The sequence below is a fragment of the Ochotona princeps genome, chromosome 6, assembly GCF_030435755.1.
Source record: "Ochotona princeps isolate mOchPri1 chromosome 6, mOchPri1.hap1, whole genome shotgun sequence".
Classification (NCBI taxonomy): Eukaryota; Metazoa; Chordata; class Mammalia; order Lagomorpha; family Ochotonidae; genus Ochotona; species Ochotona princeps.
Window position 1 is genome coordinate 2,531,237 of NC_080837.1, and position 25,008 is coordinate 2,556,244.

Genomic DNA, 25,008 nt, shown 5'->3' on the forward strand with positions numbered 1-25,008 from the left:
AGCTTGCATTGGTTCGCGTATTGAGTCAGTGGAGAAGGTAGGTGTCTGCTGGTTGTGCTTTGTGTCTGTCCTGTAGCTGACCATCTCACATCACTGCCTCACAGAAGTTAGATACACTACGCGTAGTCTCCTAACTGATCTCTCTTATGCTAACTTCTTACAAACCCAAACCTCCTTTGCTTAGTCTGAAGGATCCTCTGTCTGCTGGTTCACTCCCCACATAGCCACAACCACTGGAGCTGACCTGATCTGAAGCCAAGAGTTTCCTCCGGGTCTACCACAGGAATGCAGGGGCCCATCGTCCCAGCCACAGGCAGGGAGCTGGATTGGAAGAGGAACAAATGAGAGGCAAACCAGCACCTCTGTGGGATGCCAGCATTTGCAGGTGGATGATCAGCCTGTTGAGCCAACGTACTGGTCCTGAAAGCTTTATTTGAAGCACAAGATACAGAGAGAGGTGGTGGGGAGAGAGAGAAGGATATTTCCTTAAATTATTTTTTTAAAGATTTATCTTATTTTTTTTGTATTGGAAAGTCAGGTATACAGAGAGGAGGAGAGACAGAGAAGAAGATCTTCCATCTGATGATTCACTCTGCAAGTGGCCGCAACGGCTGGTGCTGTGTCAAGCTGAGCCAAAGGCAGGAACGTGAAGCCTCTTCTGGGTCTTCCTTGATTGCTTTCCCAGGCCACAAGCAGGGAGCTGGATGGGAAGCAGGTCTACTGGGATTAGAACTGGCACCCATATGGGATCCCAGCATGCAGAAGGCGAGAACTTGAGTTGCTAGACTTCCAAGCTGGGCCCCTCCTTAATTTTTTTTTTTAAGGAAAAAAATTGACTCCTGGTACTTTTCTACTGTATAGTTTGACATGGGCAGTGCTGGCAATCAGAAGTTGTAGCATTTTTGATCTAGCTCAGTTTTGTTGACATAATCTTTTAAATTTTTTAACTGATTTTTTTCAGTTAAAAAAATCATACAAATATAATTCAAAATCATGTTCTTTCACTGTCTTTCTCTACTGTTATCGGGTTATTTTCTTTTTTTAAATCTTGTTTCAGAAATACCCTTTTCCTTAAAACATCTGTGTGTTTTCAGGAATATGTTTTCCTCCTTTTATTCCAGATATTTTGTTATTATTTACTTTGATTATAGTGTATTTATTATAGAAAATTTATCTTCTCATTTTTTTCTTTATGCTACTGGGATTTCTATCTTTTTTTTATTGATTATTTTGCATTATGTGACAGTTTCATAGGCTCTGGGAATCCTCCCACCCCTCCCCACGCCCCTCCCCCCGGTGGATTCCTCCACCTTGATGCAGTATTACAGTTCAAATTCAATCAAGATTCTTTCCTTGCAAACGTATACCAAGTATAGAGTCCAGCTACTTATTGTCCAGATGGATTGAACAGTTTCTTGGAGAGACCATTTCTGGTCTGAAGTTAGAGCTGGTAGAATATCATCCCAGTCAATTAAGAGTCCCAATATGACATCAACAGCAATTTGCAACATTATGGAATTGACATGGTTTTGAGTAACCAGTATGTTAAAAAAAAAAAAAAAAAAAAAAAGCAAGTTCTTAACCACAACCTCTGACTAGCCCATTGGCATTTCAATTTTAGTTTATATACAGGACCGGCTGCTATATACCTTAAAATGGCTATAAGGTACCATTCAGGTGTCTGTATCTATTTCGTTTTAGTATTTAGCCATTTGTTGTGTTGAAGTATAATTTTGCTGATCTTGGCAGATTTTAGGATAATCTAGACTGGCTTGTAACTCTAACAAGACATTTGTCGACAATTAAGGTGCAGGACATTTTTTTGGGGGGTGGGGGATGTGCAGGAAAATCCTCAACACCATGGTGAGGAGTGACTAATCTTTGTGTCCCACCCAGCGAGGCATGAGCCGGGATTTCTATCTTTAAAAAATTATTATATAGGGCCTGGTGCGATAGCATAGTGGTTGAAGTCCTTGCCTTACACGCATAGGGATCCCATATGGGCACCGGGTCTAGTCCCAGTGGCCTTGCTTCCCATCCAGCTCCCTGCTTGTGGCCTGGGAAAGCAGTGAAGGACGGCTCAAACCCTTGGGACCTGCACCCACGTGGGAGACCTGGAAGAGCCCCTGGCTCCTGACTTCGGATTGGCTCAGCTCTGGCTGTTGCGGTCACTTGGGGAGTGAACCATCGGACAGAAGGTCTCCCTCTCTGTCTCTCCTCCTCTCTGTATATCCACCTTTCCAATAAAAAAATAGATAAATCTTTTTAAAAATTATTATATAATTACTACATATATTTTTTCTTTTTCCTTTTTTTCCTATAATGTTACTTCTTTTCTCTCTCTTTTAAAGAATTACTTATTTTTATTGGAAAGTCAGAGATACAGAGAGGAAGAGAGACAGACAGATCTTCCATTTGCTGGTTTACTCCCCAAGTGGCTGCGACGCCTGGAGTTGAGCCAATTTGAAGCCGGGAGCCAGAGCTTCTTCTGGGTCTCCTTCGTGGGTGCAGGGTCCCAAGGCCTTGAACCATCCTCAACTAGACCGTCAGATTGCTTGTAATCTTCTGCTGTTAAAAACAGTGCTTAGGGCTAGTGTTACTGCACAGTGGGTAAAGCCTGAGACACTGGCATCCCACATGGGTTCTGCTTTATAACCGACTGTTCCACCTTCTCTGTCTGCTCCTTGCTAATGTACCTGGGAAAACAGCAGAAGATGGCCCAAGTAAGTACCTATCCCTGCCACCCATGCGGGAGACACAGTGCAGCACCTGGCTCTTGGCTTCAGCCTGGCCCCAGCCCTAGCTATTGCAGCCATTTCAGGAGTAACCCAGCAGATGTGGAAAGAGAGAGAGAGAGGGAGGGAGGGAGGGAGAGAGAGAGGGAGAGAGGGAGAATGTTTGCCTGCTTTCACATAAATAAATCTTAGAAAAAATTAGGCAGTGTTCATTAGATAAATGTTATGTGATACAGCACTAGAATTGGAATTATTGGGTCATGAGCGTAAATGTAGTTGTATTTCAGCAAACGCTCCTTCATCTCCTTGTAATAGTAGAGGTAGTCTTGATTTTACTTTCCACAATATGTGAAAATGCCTGCCAGTTACATTAGAGTGGGTTGTTAGATACTGTGTTTGTTCGTCTAAGATTGGGAAATGTTGTATTTCATGTAGTTTTACCTCTTTGTATGCTTAAGGCCCTTGTGCCCCTCCCCTCAGGGGTCTGTATGCTTCTGCTCTTGGTCCATGTTTCTGTTGGAGATGTGGCCTTTTCCTTCTGAATTTCTAGGGAGGCTGCACTTTGTGACATAAATTTCAAGTATGTTTTTCTTATTTTTCATTTCATATAGTATTATCTTACAGGTAGAAATTGTTTTATTTTTATGAAGTTAAATGTGCCAGTCTTACAACTTCAGAATTTTGAGTTGGTTATAACTTTATATGACTTGATTCTGTTTTTCTTTGAATACATTCATGGTCATGTTTGTTACATTTAAATTCTGATTTTCTTGATGTTATCCAGGTATACAATGTAAGGTGTGAGTCTCTTACATATATGGCTATCAACATCATTTATGTGAAAGTCCATCTTCGCCTGTCTAGTTTGAGATATGTCACCTTTTATATTCTGAATTCCCCCTTGATGCTGATCCTTTTATTCTGTCCTTTTGATTGGGTATTCATGAGCCAGTTCTAACTGTTTTATTACTTAAATACTTCATTCAGTTTTATGGTCAAACAATATTCTGTTTTGTAGATTTATCATATTTTACACATTCATTCAGGAGTGGGATTTTTTCTTGATAAAAGCCATTTCTATATTTATAACATTAATGGATTATGCAAAATTATCAGCTTTAAAATTAGCTTGCTGTAAATGTACTGAGTTTCGATTTGCCTTGGCACTATTCGGCCAAATGATTCCGCAGTCCTTTTGGCCTGCAGGTTAGACATTCCCCCTCCTCTGCTAGTTGGAAGACATTTAAGCTGTTAATACTTTTTGTGAATTATGGATTAGGCTGTTCTGACAATTTTTCCTTTTTATTTTTGATGTGTACATAGTTGATCAGGGTGGGAAAGATCGAGGATTAGGGGAAAGTGGGTGACACTGTTGCTCCCTATTTTTTTTCTTGTTGTATTTGGGGGAAGGAGGGAGACAAGTGGAGAAGCCGCACCTAGCTCCTAACCGCATCAGTACCTGGGGATGGGGACTGGCCACCCGATCAGGGTCCCTGATGTGGAATGTGCTCTGAGGGTTCTGCTTAAGTGGTTTCTGTAATTCTGAAGTGCTGTTGATCTTGCTGATCCAAGAAAGAGGGGATCATCCTAAGGTCCACTGGCTGACATAGTCCACTCTGGAGTCTCCATTTGCCCAGATACTTGCTGTCAGTGCATGACTGGGGCGGTTGTCCAATCTGTTCTGTTCTCCTTCCTCTGCAGCCCCCAGAGGGCTGCCATGTCCTCCACGTGCATCTGGGCATGCCGTGTTCTGACTATTTGTGTCCCAATTTCTGTGACAACATGTTTCCAGCTACTTTTTTTTTTTAATAGAGACACCATTTTTACCTTAAGAGCTTACAGACTTTGATATTTGGCAGGCATTTTCTGAAAATGAATGGTGTGTCACTGTCACTTTAAACAGAAATGAATGACACTAATTTCTACCCATGGCACAATTTTAACTTCTAAGAAAACTTAAAATTTTGGAGAAGTTTTATGCTGCTTGCTTATGGCAGCTTCCCGATGAAGAATGTCCTAAAAAGATGGATGGCAATACTAAGGGATGTAACTGTTCAGTGATGCATAATGAATGTGTCAATATTTGGAACAGTAAATAAATCAGGGAGCCAATATTTTCTATATTATATATGCAGTGTCCACTCAAAGTACAAGATAGGTTTGGGATTTTTTTTTTTTTTTGCTTTGCTTAAGTAGAAAATCTCCTTTAAATGAAAAAATGGATTGACCTGGTAAGAAATTTATTAAAGTTCTGTGTCCTCTTTTGAAAAAAAAAAAACTAGGTTTTTTGAGGCAAATTCACTTAACACAAAAGTCAGCCTTTTCAAGTATGAAATTTAGTGATTTGCATGTAAGTACACATATTCCCATCACCTTACTCATACTTCCGAAACATTGGCATCACCTGCAAGGATTGTTGATTTGTAGACACTGCCCTCATCAACCCAGTTTGCCTTTTCTGGACTATCAGGTCAATGGAATTATGCAGTGTGTAGGTTTTGCATACAATTTCTTAACATTTATTTCAGGTTTATTATCACTTATATAAGGTTTTTGTGGAGATATAGTTTTCAGTTTTTTAGGATATATATACACATATATGTATATGTACATATATACATATATGCACACACACACATATATATTTGTGTATGTGTGTGTAGTTTCTAAGTAATATAGTACCGCTGTGTTTAAAGTGTTCAGAAACAAGGGAGAAGCAATGTTGGTATGGGTTTTAATGTCAGATTTTAATTAGCCTTTAAGTTACCATCTGTACAAATTTGGTGTGATAGTGTTTCTGAACCACTAAGATACTCCACTATCTTCCACTTTCCTCTCTGGATATAGCTGTTTATGGAGTCAAACTAAACTGCGTGCTGTAAGAGACAGCATGTAGAAGTGGGCATGAGGATATAAGCTTCTCTTACTGAATCAGACATTTAAGGAATTAAGAGATGTAAAACAATACCCCTCTATTACTAATTTTTTTGGCTTTCAAGACATTTGGCTTTCATTGAAATGTTATTTTGTCATATGTAATTTGTTTAATATTATTAATTTTAAATAATGAGCAAAATTCCAATTTTATTTTCTATTATACTAAATTGTTACAATCCATGTATGCAGCAGCTCTTCAGTAATTTTCAAAATATGAAAATTTCGAGAGTATGTTAAGTATCGTTCCTGAGTAAAAAGCAGATTTGAGAAGTGCTACTTTTGATTTGCTTCTTGATTGAGTCTTCTGAGACAGTTGTCAAGTTCTAGTACATATTGGCCATATTGCTTTTGAAAACAGGGACCATGTATTTTATTTTTGTTATTTCTCAGAATATAGTTCTCCCACTGGAATGAGTACCTAATGAAGGCTCAACAAGGGATTCAGGGGTTCCCATAGATTGATGTGTTGGCTTTAATATAAATGGCTGAATTTCTTCATCTAGGTGGAAGAGCACAATGGTCACATCTTCAAGGCCACTCAGTATAGCATCCCTACCTACTGTGAATACTGTTCTTCCTTGATATGGATAATGGATCGAGCCTCTGTTTGCAAATGTAAGTATGAGAGACCTCGGACCTGATATTCTCCTGTTTTCCTGAGTAACCTTAGAGCTTCTTTAACTTGAAGGAATAATTCACACTGCCCAATTCTTTAGTGTTATCTCTCACCATACTATTGTTTATCTGTACTCAATCCAAACCAAACATCTTTATCCAACTTGGTCCCCACAGCACACTGTCTCTCCTCTCATAAGTTGGTATGATTTCGTAGTTCTACCTACATGTCATTATTCAACTTGGTTCCCGCAGGATACTGTGTCTCCTCTCATAAGTTGGTGTGATTTCATAGTTCTATTTGCACGTCTGCACTTCAGAGACTGCTTTCTTTTCCTTATTGTTTTATGTAAACCCACTGTCCCCCAAGTTTCTGTCCTTTTACCTGGGTATAATTTTAGTATTTTTATAACGCTAACAAAACCCAGAATTACATGAAGTGTTTTTGGTTTTCTTATTTATCAATTTATCCTGCTATTGTTCAGGCTCTGTAAGGTCAGAAAGCTTAGCAGTCTGTAGTGTCTGCACAGCCTAGAAGACGTCTGGCACAGACTGAGTTGAATAGACTTGTTGGATAGGTGGGCCTATAGATAGATAGATGAACGAATGAACAAAGTCTTACACTATAGCCAAAAGGCACTTTTTCTGTTATCCTTTCCAAAGAGTATGTAAATCCTATCATGTAAGTAGATGCATGTTTACTGTGGTGTTTTTTTTAAATGTTTTATTTCTTTATTCATTCCCTTAACCACTCACTATACAACATTAATTATATTTAAAGCATTGTTTTAGGTACTGATGACTTAGCAATGTACACAATGATGCCTCTAATTGTGAAGTTCTTATATGTTCTTGCTGGTAATAATAAGTAATAAGTAAAAAAATAAAGCCAATGTATTACTGTGGTGTTTAAGGCACTGCTTAGTGCCTGCATCCCATTATGAAGTACGTGGATTAAAACCCTGGCTGTGTCTCCTGTCCCAAGCTCCATGGTGACGTGCATCCTGATGAGCAGCAGGTGGTCGAAAATAGTTGGGTTCCCAGCACCCATATGAGAAACCTTGATTGAGTTCCCTGCGCCTGTCTTTGGCCTGACCCAACCCTGAATGTTCCAGGCACTTTGCGAGTAAAATAACAGTTGGGAGCTCTTTTTATCCTTCTGTCTCTGTGCCTCTCAAATAAATAAGTAGATTTTAAATCAAATATAAGTAGAGACTGTAGATCAGCTTGGTCTGGCTCTCAATGGAGCTTTAGTGTTCATTCCCTTTACTCCGTGTATCTGCTTGAATGTTTGAGTCATCTTGGAAGGCTTTGCTTTTATTGCAGGACCAGAACTGAGTGAAACATTAGTGAGATCTAGTCCAGTGTAAGACACAGGTAAATGGGGCCCGGCGGCGTGGCCTAGTGCCTAAAGTCCTCGCTTTGAACGCCCCAGGATCCCATATGGGCGCCGGTTCTAATCCCAGCAGCTCCACTTCCCATCCAGCTCCCTGCTTGTGGCCTGGGAAAGCAGTCGAGGATGGCCCAATGCATTGGGACCCTGCACCTGCGTGGGAGACGTGGAAGAGGTTCCTGGTTCCCAGCATCGGATCGGCGCAGCACCGGCCCATTGCGGCTCACTTGGGGAGTGAATCATCGGACGGAAGATCTTCCTCTCTGTCTCTCCTCCTCTGTGTATATCTGGCTGTAATAAAAGATAAATCTTTAAAAAAAAAAAAAAGACACACACAGGTAAATGTTGTGTCTCTGCAGCCAGGTCGCCACCACTCCGGGTGTGTCTGCTTACTCCTTGTTCAGCAGCAGTTTTCCTTTCATCTTTTTTATTAGTAGCCTGGAAATTAACGAGAGTAAACATAGGAAGTAGTTTGAAATACACTTTGGGAATATACTTGACTATATATTAGTCTGATTCTTGTACTTTTTTTAAGATTATTTATTTTTATTGGAAGGGCAGATCAGATTTTACAGAGAAAGATCTTCCATCTGCTAATTCACTCCCCAAATGGGTGGAACTGAGCTGATGAAATGCCAGGAGCCAGGAGCTTCTTCCAGGTCTCCCATGCGGGACCCAAGGCTGTGGGCCATCTTGTACTGATTTCCCAGACTACAAGCAGGGAGCTGGACTGCAAGTGGGGCAGCTAGGATATGAATTGGTGCCACATGGGATTCCAGCTCTTGCAAGGTGAAGATTGAGCCATTGAGTCATCATGCGGGTCCATAATTCTTACAGATTTATAATAATTTCTTCTGTGACTTACCTTTGAAACTTTAAAGCATTTTCTTTTTCATCTAAGGTATGCTTGATATCACTTGCTGATGGGATTACCTCACTTTCCTTGTGATTGTCCTAATTATTTCACTGGTACAATGGCATTTCTTCTCCTATCTGATCTTGGCTTTGAAACCCCTGAAAGTTAGATGCTCAGAGGCTGAGAAGAGGGACGTTGAGATGGCCTGGTGTGGTCAAGAGTCTTCCCCCTTTTGTGCTCACTCTTTCTCTAGCTACGTTGTTGTACTGTCTCTCCAAGAGACTGTTCTTGCTGTGAGACTTCTTCATCTGACCTTCCAGATGACAGCTCTGCTGCTTCAGAACTCTGGGCTGGAACCTCAGAGACAATAAGGCCTTTTCTATATCTGAATGTGCTGGCCAGTTTTTCCATTTCATTGGGTTTTTTTTTTTTAACAACAATGCAATGCCTTCCTTATCCATAAGAATATATCATAATAGGTGTTTGTGGCATCTTAGCAGATTGTGGAGTATATACGTGAGGGAATGTGGCACAAGGGTATAAGGGCTAGAAAAGTAGACATGTTCTTTTATTCCAATAGGATGGGCCTAAGTTCTTTTTAGTTTTTAATACAGTATCAAGAATATGCATGATTTATAATCAGTCTCAAATTTAGAGAAAAAAAGTACTTCAAAAATAGAGTTATAAACCTGGTAGTTCTCATTGTTGGTCTACAGACTCCTAAAAACCCTGCATTCTTGTTTTTCAGTGTGTAAATACGCCTGCCACAAAAAGTGCTGCCTAAAAACCACAGCCAAGTGCTCCAAAAAGGTAAGAAGAAGGCATCAGATATTAGCAATCAACCATAGATTTCATGGTCTGTTTTGTCCTTTGAAAAGAAATCATGGCCTGTGTGATGATTTTATAGAGCAGTGACTTTCACTTTTAACTACAAATACAGTAAGAAATATGATTAATATTATGATCCAGAGAAGGATGTGTGTATATAACTGAATTGATTTTCATTAAACTTTTTTACCTTCATTTTGTATGAATTACTAATCCTTGGTACAGTTATAAATTTATCCTGCATTTTAAAGGTTTCCAGTTTCTTTAGATACTTGTAAATCTTCCATAAGGAGCTGCCATTCAAGTAATAGGCTATAACTAAAAATAAACAACCTGATGAAAAGATAGAAAAAACACTCCAATGGAAATACACTTGATCTTAGCCAAAAGGCTGAGAAGCGATATGCCATGCCAATGAAAATAAAAACATGAGCAGTCATAGCTGTTCTCACATCAAACAAAATAGATATTAAGGCAGAAACTGTTAAGAGACAAAGATGGTCATCATGTAATAATAAATATTTTAAAAAGTTGATAAACTGTTGGCTTGTCTGACCTCCCTCCCTCCCCAAATAAAGAAAAGAAGGGAGAAGGCCCAAATTTGCTATTTTTATCAAGTCAGAGATGAAAAAAGAGATGTTACATCTGATTCCACAAAGATCAAGAATTATCAGGAACTGTTAGAAGAAATGGGGAGATTTCTGGACACATACAACTTACCAGAATTGAAGCATGAATATGCAGAAAATCTGAACAGATTCATAACCAAGGCTGAGATGAGTCAGTAATAAAGATCCTCCCAAGAAGAAAATGTGCAGGACCGGACAACTTTACTGCTGAATTCCACCGAAGAAATACTCCCAGATTTTCTTAAACTATTCAGAAACAATCAAAAGGGAGGAATTCTTCCAAGGTCTTTCCATAAGGTAACTAAGCATTACCTTAATTCCAAATCCAGAAAAAAAGAGAAGTATACAACAATATCCCTGTGAACAAAGCAAAAATCCTAGTACAGTACAACAGCACATGAAAAAAATCACCTCCCCACACCAAGGATTTTGGATAGTTCAATATGCACAAATCAGTAAACATGATAGATAACACTGGGAAAATGAAGAATAAAAACCAAGTCTGGTGCTAAAGTCCTTGCCTTGCATGTACCAGGATCCCATGTGTACGCCAGTTCATGTCCCACGTGCTCCACTTCCCTTTCCGCTCCCTGCTTTTGGCCTGGGAAGGCAGTCGAGGACAGACCAAAGTCTTGGGGTCCTGTATCCATGTTGGAGACCTAGAGGAGGTTCTGGGCTCCTGGCTTCAGATCAGCTCAAAAATCTGAGTTTCAAATAAATAAATAGATTTTTAAAAAAAATATGAATATTAATAGATGCAGAGAAAGTATTTGATGAAATCCAATATCCTTTCATGTTTAAAAAAAAAAAAAACTTTAGAAATCCTAAATAAGGCAGGACAGTACTTCAACTCTGTTAAAGTCATGTCTAATCAAAACAACCTGGTGCTGGCAGGAAAATAGACATGTGGACCAGTAGAACAGAATAAAAAACCCCAGAAATGAAACCAATTATTTACAGACATGTAGCCTTTAACAGATGAGCTAAAACCACTCTGGAGAAAGGACAATCTCTTCAAAAAAATTAACCCTGTACAACAATCGACTCATGCGGCTGACTGTGTGCATAACAAGTTAAGTTGCTACCTGCAGTGCCAGCATCCCAAATGGACATGGTCTCGAGTTCTAGTGCTAGACAAAGGAAAACACAAATTAAAACCAAATGTGGTGTATCCCTTTACCGTAGTTAGAATGGCTGTCATCCAAAAATAAATAACTTAATAAATGCTGGTGAGGACATGGAGGAAGAAGCAACCTAATACACTATTAGTGAGAATGTAAACTTAAGGAAGACGTTATGGAGATTTCTAATGCTGTAAGAAGTACCATAAAATTGAAATCAGGTTACATGTGTGCTGTATATGTCACAATAATGGCAAACAGTTTAGTTAAGGGGTGTATTTTCATTATTATAGTGAATATTATGTTTTATTTCTTTAATTTATCTGTTAAAACATTTATTCTCTTGAGAGGCAGAAAGAGGGAGAGAGAGAGAGAGAGACTGAATCTTCTATCTGCTGGTTCGTTCCCCATACGCGTAGTGACTGCAGCTAGGCCATACTGAACCCAGAGCCTGGAACTCCAGTGAGGTGCCCCATATGGGTGGGGTGAGAGGGGCCCAAGCTTCTGCTGTTTTCCCAGGAAGAAGGGAGCCAGATCACAAGTGGGAACAACTGCAACTTGAACCTGTGCTCATATGGGATGCTGGCATCACAGGCAGTAGCTAAACCCATCGTGCCACAATGCCGATGCCTCTTTCTCCTCTTTTAAGATTATGTTTTTGAAAGGCAGAGTTAACATGGAGGGAAATGGAGGTGCATAGAGAAGGAGAACAGAGTGGTATATTCCACTTACTGATTCATTCCCCATAGGGCTGCAATGACTGGAGCTGGGCTAGTCTGAAGGCAGAAGCTTCTTCCAGGTCTGCCATGCAGATGCAGGATCCCAAGCAGTTGGCCATTCTCTGCTGCTGTTCTGAGCACATAAAGAGGGAGCTGGATCCCAAGTGGAGCAGACAGGATTTGAACCAATGCCCATATGGGATGCTGGTTCTGCAGGTGGCAGCCTTACCCACTACACTATGTGCTACACTCCCCTTAAATCATCTTTAATAATTTTTAACTGCTTATCATATACCAGGCACCATGCTGTTTATACTTTTTAACTTAATCTTTAAAACTTTGAGTTTGATAAGTGATATTCCTTTTGCAAATGTAAAATAACATAAGCAAGTTCATATCCTGACAATTCAAACTTTTGTTTGAAAACATTTATGTATTTGAAAGGCTAAATTACGGAGAGAGAGAGAGAGAGAGAGAGATTCTTCCATCAGCTGTCTGCTAATGTACTAGGAAATACACAGAAGACAGCCCAATACCTGGAGTCCTGCCATCCTTGTGGGAGACCCAGATGAAGTTCTAGGCTCCAGCCGGGACCAGCGCTAGGCCTTGTCATTTGGGAAGTGAACCAGTGAATGGAAGATCTTTCTCTCTCTTCCTCTCTGCCTTTCTGTAACTTTGCCTTTCAAATAAAAAAAGTAAATATTTTTTAAAAATAGCTAGTAGCTTCTTTTTTTAAACCTTATTATGTATTTATTTTTTCCATATTTTTACATTTTATTATTATTATTATTATCATCATTTTATGATACAGTTCCATAGGCTCCTGGTATTTCCCTTATCCCCGTCCCAATTTCCCCCCCGCAAAACCTTGTTCCTCTATATCATCACTAAAGTATAGTTCTTCATACACAGTCATATGTCCATCATTGCGGGCATGGACAATGGCAGAGAGTCCAGCATCCTATTGTCAAGATGTAGTAAACAGTTACATTGTAAGTTCATCTTTGTCTGGATGTAGAAATGCATACTACATTGTCTCCTCACATCTGGATATGTTAGTCTCCTTTTCACAGCTACTGTACATCCCCTCAAATGAAAAGTCATAATACAAAATCAACAATAGAAAAATAGAAATTTACACTGCCATGAAGTTAAATAACATGTTACTAGATATGACAGTCTCCACTACACAGCTACTATACATCCCCTTAAATGAAAAGCCACAAAACAAAATCAACATCAGGAAGAAAAAAGAAATTAACACCACCACGAAGTTAAATAACATGCTACTAAATGACTAACGTGTAGCTGAAGAAATGAAAATCAAGAACCTTCTTGCAGAAAATGATGCTACTATGTGATCCATGAGTCATTGAAGAATTTAATCAGAAGAAAGTGTTTGAAGAGATGAAACTAACAGAAACCATCAAAACCCATGAGATATAGTTTCCGCTGATCTTTGTTGGTGAAGTGTGTCTCTTCTAGACAACAAGTAGATGGGTTTTGTTTTTAATCCATTCTACTAATCTATGACATTTGATTGAGCTTAAGCCATTTACATTCAGGGTTAATATGTATGGGTGGTACTTTGGTCCTGTCATTTTAGGAATAGGTTGTTCATTGGTTTAGTCTTCTGTTGATTTAATTGGAATGTTCTTCCCATTTGCCTTTGGCTTTGTTTGGTGCTATTCCTCTTCTCTGTCAAGAGAACATCTTGAAGTATCATTTGTAGGGCAGGTTTGGAAGAGGCAAATTCTTGTAACTTTTCTTTACTGTGGAAGAATTTTATTTCATTTTCAAAGACATAAGAAAGTTTTGCTGGATATGTTATCCTAGGCCGACAATTTTTTACTTTTATTATCTGGAATATGTCACTCTATTCTCTTCTTGCCTGCAGAACTTCCTGTGAGAGATCAGCTGTGAGTTTAATTGGCATTCCTTTATAAGTCAATTGATTTTTTTCACATACACATTTAAGGATCTTTTCCTTATGTTCGATTGAAGAGAGCTTGATGATCATGTGTCTTGGTGAAGATCGCTTTTGATCAGGCGTGTTGGGAGTTCTGTGCCCCTCCTGGAACTTGTTTCCCAATTGTTTCTCCAGATTAGGGAAATTTTCCTTTATTATTTCATTAAATACATTTGTAAACTCAGCTTCTCTTTCTGCACCTTCTAGGACTCCCATAACTCTCATATTTGGCCTCTTAATAGTGTCTTTCAATTCGTGAACACTTTTTTTTGGCCTGATCCAGCTCTGCTTCCAGCTTTTTGTTTGCTTCCCCCTGATGACAGGAAATATCTTCCAATTCTGAGATTCTTTCTTCTGCTTGCTTCATTCTGTTTTGGAGACTCTCCACTGTACTTTTAATTTACTCTACTGTGTTCTTAATTTCTGACATATCAGCCTTGATTTGCTTTATTGCTGCTGTTGCTTGTGTAAAATATTCCTGAAATTCTTTGAACTCTTGTATGTGCTTCTCATGGTTGATCAGAAGCTTTTTTTTTTTAAAGATTTATTCATTTTTTTATTACAGCCAGATATACAGAGAGGAGGAGAGACAGAGAGGAAGATCTTCCGTCCAATGATTCACTCCCCAAGTGAGCCGCAACGGGCCGATGCGCGCCGATCCAAAGCCGGGAACCTGGAACCTCTTCCGGGTCTCCCACGCGGTGCAGTATCCCAAAGCATCGGGCCATCCTCAACTGCTTTCCCAGGCCACAAGCAGGGAGCTGGATGGGAAGTGGAGCTGCCAGGATTAGAACCAGCGCCCATATGGGATCCTGGGGCTTTCAAGGTGAGGACTTTAGGCACTAGGCCACGCTGCCGGGCCCGATCAGAAGCTTTAAAATGAGTTTTCTGAATTCTGTGTGCCCTATTTTCTCAATGTCTTCCTCAGATAACTCTGAGGTTGGCATAGGGTTTTGCTCCTTTGCAGGGGCTTTTTCAGTAATATTCATTGTGCCTTTGTCTCTTCTTTTGCTCTTGGTCATTGTACTTCTGGTTAGCAGAGTCTTCTCCTTGGGGCAGGTTTCTAAACTGTTCCATCCACAGGTCTACAGTTTGATTTTACTTATTGTAGTTGGTACACAACTCTTTGCCTCCAGCCAATTGTGCTACTCCCTCCAGCGAGTTCCATGTCTGGGTTTTTATGTTAGAACTCGGTAGCACCAACTCCTAGCTCACCACTCTCCACCTTCTGTGATACCATGATGGGGCTGCACCGTTTTCTGTACCTTTCTCCCACTTCTGGTTGGAGCAGGTCCTAGGATTAGGGAGACACCAGGTGTCCTATATAGCTAGGTTGTTGATGGCGCTGATCTTGCCAGAACCTGTTGCACATTAGGTCTGGGTGCCACACGGACCTATTTTTATCCGTATGAAGCCACAGTCAGTATTATTTTCCTGTGGGACCAGTGCAATACACGGAACTCAGTGAGTTCTCGCGAGCTCAGCACATGTGTAGTTCACTGTTGTCCCCTGCAGTCCTAAAGCTTTTGCCACAGTGTACAAAATGGCACCTGACATACCACTGTTAGAGTTCTTGATCTGCTGGCTGTCAGGTCTGAGGGCTACCCTGACCTGTCTTGGGTGGAACCTGTAGAAAGCCGTGTTGATGCAGTTCACTGAGTCAGAAATGAGTTCACTCCCAGCTCAGTGTATGCTCAGTCCTTTCCCTTGCTTTTGCCTGCTTACGCAAAATGGTGCCCAATTCGGCTCTAGGGGGCTGACTGGGCTGTGAAATCCACCCTGTTCTCACACTTCCCGTCTGGGATCTGCTGCTCTGTCTCTGCTCCTGATCAAATCAAACGGACCAGCAGGACGGACAGTTCTTTGTCTGGGATCACCTCCCAAGCTCCCAGTGAAAGTCCCTTCCCACCTGGTTGCTGGTGGAGTTCCGGCTGCTGGTGGAGTTCAAATCACTGTTAGCTGAATGCCGCTGGAGTATCAGTCACTGCAACACCACACTGCTGTGCCCGCTGCTTTCCTGTGTCTGTCAGTCTCCAGGAACCCCTCTGCTGTTGTTCTGTCCTCTCCTATTTCCTGGAATGTGTCCTCTCTGCTTCATCCTGATTAAATGTTTCTCCGTCCATTTAAAAATATATATCTAGTAGCTTCTCTTAGCTAATAAGACCCAAATTATATAGCCTAGACCCCAAAAGCCATTATATTCTCTTTGCCTTGCCTTTTCTCATGTTCAGCCATGCCATGGTATGTTTGTTTTGCTTTGCCTGACTCTGGAGTTCTGTTCCTTTGTCCAAAAGGTTGTTTAGTAATCATGTACTGCTTGTTTCCCTAAAGGTGAGCTTCTGGTCTTTCCATGGCCTGTGGTTCTGTCCCTTGTGTTACATGATACTTGTTAATCCATCTTTTCAACATTGTGCTATCTCCACGTAGCAACATGGCTGGTCTTAGTGTCAGGGATAGGGGTTGTTTCTTACTTGATTTTCACATCCCTACTACATAGCACATAATGACAACTGAATGAATATAAGGCTATTACAAAGAGAAGTCAGGATCAGTTCATGTGAAGCATTAAGTGTCAGACCAGAAATGCTTTGTTTTGATATACACTAATTAGTCACTGAATGTTTTTGAGCATAGTAAAATTGATTCCATGTGCAATGGAATATATTAAAAGGGAAGATGGGCCCGGCGCCATGGTCTAGTGCCTAAAGTCCTCGCCTTGAACGCCCCGGGATCCCATATGGGCGCCAGTTCTAATCCCGGCAGCTCTGCTTCCCATCTAACTCCCTGCTTGTGGCCTGGGAAAGCAGTCGAGGACGGCCCAAACCCTTGGGACCCTGCACCCGTGTGGGAGACCTGGAGGAGGTTCCTGGCTCCTGGCTTCGGATCAGCACACCGGCCATTGCGCTCATTTGGGGAGTGAACCATCGGATGGAAGATCTTCCTCTCTGTCTCTCCTCCTCTCTGTATATCTGACTTTGTAATATAAATAAATAAATCTTTAAAAAAATAAAAGGGAAGAGAATTCAAGCCCCTGGGACAGTTCCAGTGGGCAGGAATATAGGTTGAATCAGGGTAATGATGCTGAGAGCAACAAAGGGTATCCGGCAGGCTAGTGGTTGCAGGAGCCTGGCAACAGCTGTTCGCAGAATGGGAGAGAGATGGGGCGTACACTGCAGCAGGGGAAAGATCTACAGAAGATTCCAGGCTCAGAGATATTACTTGCATTTTTATTTTCCGCAAATTATTGTAAGCAATCATAAGCATAACCAATTCTGTGGAGTTAGTGAAGTGTTAAAATCATTTTAAAAAGAGCTGTAGGCCTTGGGCTGATGTGAGTATGCCTCTGCCTTCAGTTATGAAATCACTTTTAGTTGAGCTCCTGCAAAGTTTTAACTTTGAAACATTGAAGCATTCTTTATGCTTCATGAATTACTAACAATTCTAGATTCTTTCAAGTTAGTAGTTTCTAATGTTCCTTGCTACTTGTTCAAGCTGTTTGCTTAAAAATTTCAACCCTCTTCACCCACATCCAGAACCCACTTTGCACAAAGAAAACATTTTTATACTTTAATTTATTTGAAAAGCAAATTTGCAGGTACAGCATATAGTGTGGTGGGCAGTTTGGGGCTGGGCTGCAATACCCATTGGTTTGTATAAAAGATAGGAATGGACAGAGAACTGACCCAGCAGTTGCAACCATCAGCATGTGCATAAACTGACTGGGGCAACGGACTGTGTTGGACCCTGTACTGATGAGCACACACAGGAACCAGGTGTGGGATCACCTCAGATGACGTTTCTATGGGATCCCCTATCCCTCCCCCCCAAATGAATTGCTGAACTCAGAACCCCAGCCATAGAGAGTTTTGCAGGTTCCATGATCTGATCATGGAGTGCTTGGGTCAGAGCTGGGCCTCCTCAGTGGCTCAGATGGAGCAGTGGACAACATATCCAGATGCTCATGGAGGATGTGGCAGTGCATTGGAGTCCGTGGAGGACACCTGGTATCATAACAGGAGCCAGAGGACAGAACAAATCGATCAGCTACTCCAACCAAGTGTTGGCAGTGAGTCTCCTGGGCAAAAAGAGACTGTAAGGTGGACTATGTCAACCAGTAGATTTTGGAGAGATTTTATCATGCTTGGAGTGGTGAGATCGGCAAGATCGGCAGTAATTCAGAACTGTTAAATTATCAAAACCTAATGAGCAAGACCCTCAGAGCATGCCCCACGTCGGGGACCCTGGGGTGGTGTCAGGTTGCTGTCCTCCATCCCAGGGTGCAGAGGCATTTGGGAGGCTGGGTGTGGTTTCTCTGCTTGTCTCACCCCTTCCCTCAGATACAGGAAGGAAAAAAAAATGTGGAAATTGTGATCTCATCCACCTTTCTGGAGCCCTTGCCTCTAATCACCCTAATCAGCTATGTAAAGATCATCATCAAAGAAAAAGCAAGTACAGTATAGAAGATGGACAGCATTAAGAACAGGTACTCACATGGAGGACTCCTCAATGATATCATGAGTGGATGGAGACTACTGTATAATAAGAATGGTACAAACATCATTTTGAGGCAGCTTCGGTAAAGTGCAAATGCTGGCATTGCCCATGAACAGTTAGCAGGTTAGGTTTTATAAAGTGAAACAGCTGAAGCTTTATCACTGACCCAATTTTATTTGTCTTAATGCTCTATGCCCCACATTTATGTAAGAAGATCACGCAATTAATTGTTTAAAAAGGCACACACAAATGAAATTGGAAAAACTGATCTCTGTCCCTGGTTTTTCCATTCCCAATCATATACTTGTACTTTTTCACCCCATGGGAAGAAAACCCCTGATGCTCAGAACTATCAACAATAGGAAGAGGAGAAAAATGTACTGTTGGTTTTTTTTTTTTTTTTTTTTTTGAGAATGGATTACCTCCCTTTGTAGTTGGTATTTCTTTGGGGTGTATGTATAATATACACACACACACACGTTTATTTTGTCTGAATGACAATGTTAGAGGATGTACATGTGAGTGAGCTTTCACCCACTGGTTCACACTCCCCAGATGACTGGGGTAGGCTGAAGCCAGGAGCTTCATCTGGGTCTCCCATGTGAGTGACAGGACCTAAATAAGCTGGACCATCTTCCGCTATCTTCCCAGGTGTACTTGAAGGTGGAATGGGATGGTGGCGGGGACTTGAAGTGGCACCCATATGGGTTAACAGCATTGCACATACTGCTCAACTGGCTGTGCCACAATACTGGCTCCTAAAGTTCTTAAAGTTGTTCTCCATGTGTGCAGGTTTCTGGTCAGATGTATCATATTTGGCATAGGATGCAATGGGTTGGTGTCTTCAGAAAGGCTTCCCTAGAGGTCTAATGCGGCTCACACGAAACACCAAGGCCACTGTGGAAGTGGTGATATCTTCTGAAAATCTTGAGTAATTTTTTGTACCAAATGCTGGAGAGGGATGTGGGAGTCAGAAGTTTGGTGGGCTTAGAGGACGTCTAATTTCATAGAGTACCACAATTCCAGGCGTATTCTTCACCCCTCCAGTAGAGGGTACAACTCTTAGAAGCAGTTTTTTTGCAGCTGCATCCTAGGGGCTTTTCCCCCAGGCCAGTTTATGGGCAGCCTGTTTTGGTCAGAGCCATGATGTAAAGCCCTCCTTCCTCACCCCCTCCTCCCTTGGCTTGAGCTTGGGCAGCGGAGGTGGCACTGCAAATGCCTGCACGAAGGTATTTTTGGCGCATAGCCACTTCCTCCATCTTCTACTCCTGTGGTGGCGGGGATGGGACTCCCAGTGTGGGAGGATTGAGGCTGGTATCTCATTTGTGTTCATTTAATTGTAATTCCCTCCTGTCTACCCAGGTTTTTAGAAGTGTCCTCATAAAACTTAGAAATAAAAAATTCGTGTTAAGAGAATTGGTTAAACATGTTTCTAAAGATATTTGAGTGCATTCAGAAACAAAAATTATCTTCTATTTAGTATGATCCAGAACTGTCATCACGCCAGTTTGGGGTTGAGCTGTCCCGCCTGACCAGTGAAGACCGAGCTGTTCCATTGGTGGTGGAGAAGCTCATCAACTACATTGAGATGCACGGGTTGTACACAGAAGGCATCTACCGGAAGTCCGGTTCCACGAATAAGATTAAGGAGCTTCGGCAAGGTCTAGATACAGGTGAGCTAGAACCCTCCGAATCAACACCAAATGCCAGTGTTTGGATAAGCTACATCAGGCTCTTCATGTTTTCCTTACATGTAGATTCTTGGTTTTTCCTGTGGTGCTTGTTTGCCGTCTTGTGGCTTTCTGAAGCATCTTTCATTTTATGAGTCAGTTCAGCCAAGATAATGAGTGTGTGATTGTTCAAATCGTTGTTAGTTACTTGAAGCTGACCTCTTTAATCTTTCAATGGTCTGCTAAGGTCTTGATACGTGTAATTTGCAAAGAGGAAAATGTAAGATCAGAGAGTCGCGGAGTGGGGGATGATGGCTTTGTAGTAGTCCTCATGGCACTTGTGTGAGCTAGGGAGGGTCGTATTCCCTTACAGGTAAGTAGAACCAGGCTGGCGAAGTTTCATCACTAGTAAGTGGGTGTTAGCCCTGTTTCTTTTGAAATCACAGACTAAGTTACTGCCTGTTCATCTTTCTTATTTTGACCCCAGGGGACACTCCCCGCTGCATTTGTAGAGAAGACTGGCCTCAGACCTGCAGTGTGTGCAGGCAGCTGACTGTGGCTTCATTCTCAACCTCACTGTGTATCCCTGAAATGAACAGATGCAGAACTAGTCTGTCTGTGACCATGACCCTACCCAGAATACTACTTCTTATTAACTGGTCTATGAGAAGTGCATTAGTGTTGAAATGACAGGAGAGGACTTTAGGTAAGAGGTTCTGCCAGCTAGACGCCTGATCAGCTCCAGTTTACAGGCACTTGAGCAGAACAGGTGAAAATCATTTGTGGCTAAACTTTCCAACCCTAAGCTGTGCATCCTTCAGGTTAAAGATTCTCTCTTTAGATTTCTTGAGTTTGCATCTCACTGTCCTTTTATCTCTTAAGAACTTAGAAATCAGTCTCACTTTTAGAAATTGTCTTATAAGACGGTTTTCCTTTGTCTCTCTCTCGTTCATGTGCACGCACTTTCTCATTTTATTTTATTTGAAAGGCAGAGTTAGTGTTTGTTTGTGAGATACCTTCTATCTACTGGTTCATTTCCTAGTATGAAGCAAAGCAGTCCATTTATATCTCCCATGTGGGTGGCAGAGTCTCAGGTAACTTGGACCATCTTCCACTGCTTTGCCAGGACACAATAGCAGGGAATGGCTCATAAGTTGAGTAGCCGGACTCCAACACACTCCCATGCAGGATGTTGGCATCATAAGTAACAGTTTAAGCCCAGTACCACACTGCTACCCCCTCCTCACGCACATGCACACACATACACGCGTGCTCTTTTTGTCTTCTGAAACACAGCTACTCACAGTGTGGTCCACAGACCAGTCTTGAGTAATGTCAGGACAGTAATGAGAGCAAGTGCTGAGAAACATTTATAGCAGTTTGACAATGCTGAAGCATCAAAGCACATAATCTTTTATTTTGCTTGTGTTTGGGGTCATTAAAGATTGAAACAAAAAAAACCTCACAACTATTCCTGTACTGTGGTCAGTAGCATGATTCCAAAGCGAGGAATTAGAGTGTGGGTGAGATGAGGCTGTCAGTTTGAATTCGAGCCTGAATGTTTTGGAGCTGGCATTATTATGTAGTAGGTGAACCACTGCCTATCATGTTGGCATCCCATGTGGGCATCAAATTGAGACCTGGATGCTGCCCTTACAATCCGGTTGTCTGCTAATGGCTTGAGAAAAGCAGTGGAAAAGGTGGCCAATGTACTTCCACGTGGCAGACCTGGAAAAAGCTCTAGGCTCCTGGCTTCTGCCTATCACAGATTCAGCCATTGCAGCCATGTGGGGAGTAAACCAGCAGATGGAAGATCTCTCTCTCCCCCACTTCCCTCCCACTGCCCTCACCTTTTCTTCTTCCCTCTCCTTCCCTTCCCCTCTCCTGTTTCTGCCTTTCTAAAAACAAAAAAAGTGAGTGAATCTTTTAAAAATACATTTTTATTTGAAAGGCAGAGTTAGAGAGAAGAGACAGAGAAAGATGTCTTTCTTCCACTGGCTCACTCCCCAAATGGCTGCAGTGGCTGGAGCTGAGCCAGTCTGGAGCCGGGAGCTTCCTCTGGGTCTCCCATGTGGGTGTAGGGATCCAAGGATCTAGTCCAGCCTTCACTGCTTTCTCAGGTCATAAATAGGGAGTTAGATTTGAAGTGGAGCAGCTGGGACTGGAACCCGCAACCATAGCAGGGTTCTAGGGATAGTAGCTGGTGAAGTGAATTTGTTTGAATCTTCTAGTTTTGGCTTTGTTATCTAATTCTTGTTTCTAAACAGATGCGGAGAGTGTAAACCTAGATGACTATAACATACACGTCATTGCAAGCGTGTTCAAACAATGGCTTCGGGATTTGCCCAATCCACTCATGACTTTTGAACTCTACGAGGAATTTCTTCGAGCTATGGGTAAGCATAGGCTTTCAGGATTATAGGGAAGGCCTATGTTTGGGGAGGAAATACTATCTGCAAGTATAGATGATGAAATTATCCTGGGATTTAGCCTTGCAGATCCAAAGGCTAACAGTCTGACAGTCCATATAAAATCACCAGTGTAGGTGTTGCCTATTCATATGTTGATGATTTACAGACATTACATGGTAGTATTTCAGAAGTTTTTCATGTGACCGTTTTATTTCTTGTTAGAAAGAGATTGGAAAACTAGGGTTTTTAAGCAGCTTAAAAGATCATTTAAGAGATGTAAGTCTCAAACAAGAGCTCTGTAAAATCTGGATGTCTACATTCTGCCCAGCCTGCTAGGTTGTGCAGCTTGTTCTCTGAGTGCTACAGGCGTGTGGCAGGAGAGGCAGGCCAGTCTTGGGGTGTGGGTTCTTTCATCTGTTCCAATCATGGGTCATGGGGCTGAACGTTAAAACTCAGGAGACTGCTTATGAGTGTGGAGGTCAAACAGAGGGAGTCAGGTGGTAGCAGTGGTGATGGTTCTGCCGTGCAGGAATGTCCACCTTTCCTGAGATTCTCCCAACTGTAGGGGCAGTTTTTCCTGCTCCCTGGCATCTGCCCAGCAGGAGAAGGGTGTGGCGTGTGTGAGAGGGGATATGGGGTCTCAGTCGCTGCTGTTGCTGTTGTAGGCCTTCAGGAGAGGAAGGAGACCATCCGCGGGGTGTACTCTGTGATTGACCAGCTCTCCCGAACGCATCTCCACACACTGGAACGCCTCATCTTTCATCTGGTCAGGTAACTTCAGCACGCAAGGGCATGAGGGTAGTTTGTTTTGGATGCTGTCAGTTAATGAAGAGCTCCTCCATTTGGGAAATTGACAAGAAGAGTTTTGTTATTTGTTCTCCTGTTTATAAAGTCAATGCTTCAAACCAGTAGTTTGAAGCAGAAATCCTCAGCTGAGCTGGACAGCGTGTTTCTGGGCCCTGTTTGAGCCACGCGGCAGCTTCAGCCTCTTGGTGGCGTTGTATGGCATAGCCTGTTCTCTGTGTGCGCCTGCACCATGAGGGATGGGGTTGGGGAGTGCTAGGAACTAGTCCAGCAGAAATGCTTTAGGAGTGGCTTCTTCCTCTGAGGAATTGGGAAGAAAGCAGATCTTTCCTTCTGTTTAAATATCTCACATGATTGTCTGACGTGTTTTGTGGTCTCTACCCTGTGCATAGAGGGTGCTGGCCAGAGCAGGGGTCGGGATCTCTTGGGGAGCTTTCTGTGACTTAGCTGGCCTCAAGCCAGGAACAGAGTTGGAAAGAAGGGAAGAGTCTGCAGTCTCTCCTTCAACGTGATGTTTGTATTCTTCCAGTCACGTGCAGCTGCTGCCATGTTATCCTCGCTCTCTCACCTCTTTTGTTTTTCTTTTTTATTCCCTTTTCACTTATTTTTTCTTATGTTTCTTAGGATCGCTCTACAGGAAGACACAAATCGAATGTCTGCTAATGCTTTGGCCATTGTGTTTGCACCCTGCATTCTCCGCTGTCCTGACACCACCGACCCACTGCAAAGTGTGCAGGACATCAGTAAGACCACCACGTAAGGCCAGCCCACCATTTCTGCAGGGCCTCAGAGACTCCTGGTGGAGCTGCTGTAGTCGCTTTATCCACCGCTCAAGCATAGAGGATGGCTTCATCACAGTTAGCCTCCACAACAGATTACAGGATATTGTGTATGCTAAGACTAAAGATGAAAACGCTTAGATTGTTTTCAGCTGAACAGCCTTAACTTTGAAGGATCTGATTTTTCTTTAGGACTGCTTATAGAATCAAATAAATGTTTAAATTCTGGTTTGCTAAATCATGGATACATTATATTTTCCTGTAACTAATTCTTACTGTAGCCTTTGGGCCTGTTTTTCACCTTGGTCTTTCCTCTCAGGCTTCTACTTTTCCTTCCTAGCACTGACTATAAAAATAACTTTAAATATGTCAGTCCTTGGAGAGTCTTATTCAGTTGCTCCTGAGGTGGAGTGTGTCACTTGTGCAGCCACAGCTGTGAACCCTTGTGCCAAGCTTGCCTCTGGACTCAGTGTGAGTCTCTTCCTGCTCAGCCAGCTGTCACAGTTAGGTGAACGGCACTTTGTGGGTGGGGAAACTACGCGGTTTACTGCTCATAACCGTTCTCTCCCTTTCCTCCTGTTTCAGCTGTGTGGAACTGATCGTTGTGGAACAAATGAACAAATACAAGGCTCGCCTCAAAGACATCAGTAGCCTGGAGTTTGCTGAGAATAAGGCAAAGACCAGGCTGTCGCTGATCCGCAGGTCAATGGTAAGGTCACGAGGTGAAATCACAGGGGAGGTGGATGCTTGCTTGCAGTTTCAAGTGTACATTTGTGATGTGTATAGGAATTTTCAGCATCTTTCACAAGAAACATAAAAGAACAACAAAATCACAAACCTCAGGGTGCTATGGGACCTCATACTTGATGTGTTACCTCGCTTTAGGATTGTGTGCAGAATATATGTAATTAAAGGTGCACAGAGTTGTACATAACAATGTGGGTAGTTTAATAATCTGCCCTGTTTTCTTTCCCTGTGCTTTTTATGAAGAATGATTCCAATCCTCACTTTTTCTTCTATTTCCTTGCCTCTGTCCCACTTCAAACCC

General features: G+C 42.0%; 1 protein-coding gene across 1 annotated transcript in view; it reads left to right on the forward strand.

Annotated features, from left to right (window-relative positions):
- MYO9A (myosin IXA) overlaps positions 1 to 25,008 on the forward strand; it is a 235,314-nt gene that overhangs the window by 194,354 nt on the left and 15,952 nt on the right. The window contains exons 34-40 of the mRNA XM_058665444.1: positions 6,176 to 6,287; positions 9,285 to 9,346; positions 19,777 to 19,969; positions 22,234 to 22,362; positions 23,043 to 23,148; positions 23,806 to 23,937; positions 24,546 to 24,669. Of these exons, the coding sequence (XP_058521427.1) occupies positions 6,176 to 6,287; positions 9,285 to 9,346; positions 19,777 to 19,969; positions 22,234 to 22,362; positions 23,043 to 23,148; positions 23,806 to 23,937; positions 24,546 to 24,669 (858 nt within the window). The remainder of the gene's footprint in view (positions 1 to 6,175; positions 6,288 to 9,284; positions 9,347 to 19,776; positions 19,970 to 22,233; positions 22,363 to 23,042; positions 23,149 to 23,805; positions 23,938 to 24,545; positions 24,670 to 25,008) is intronic.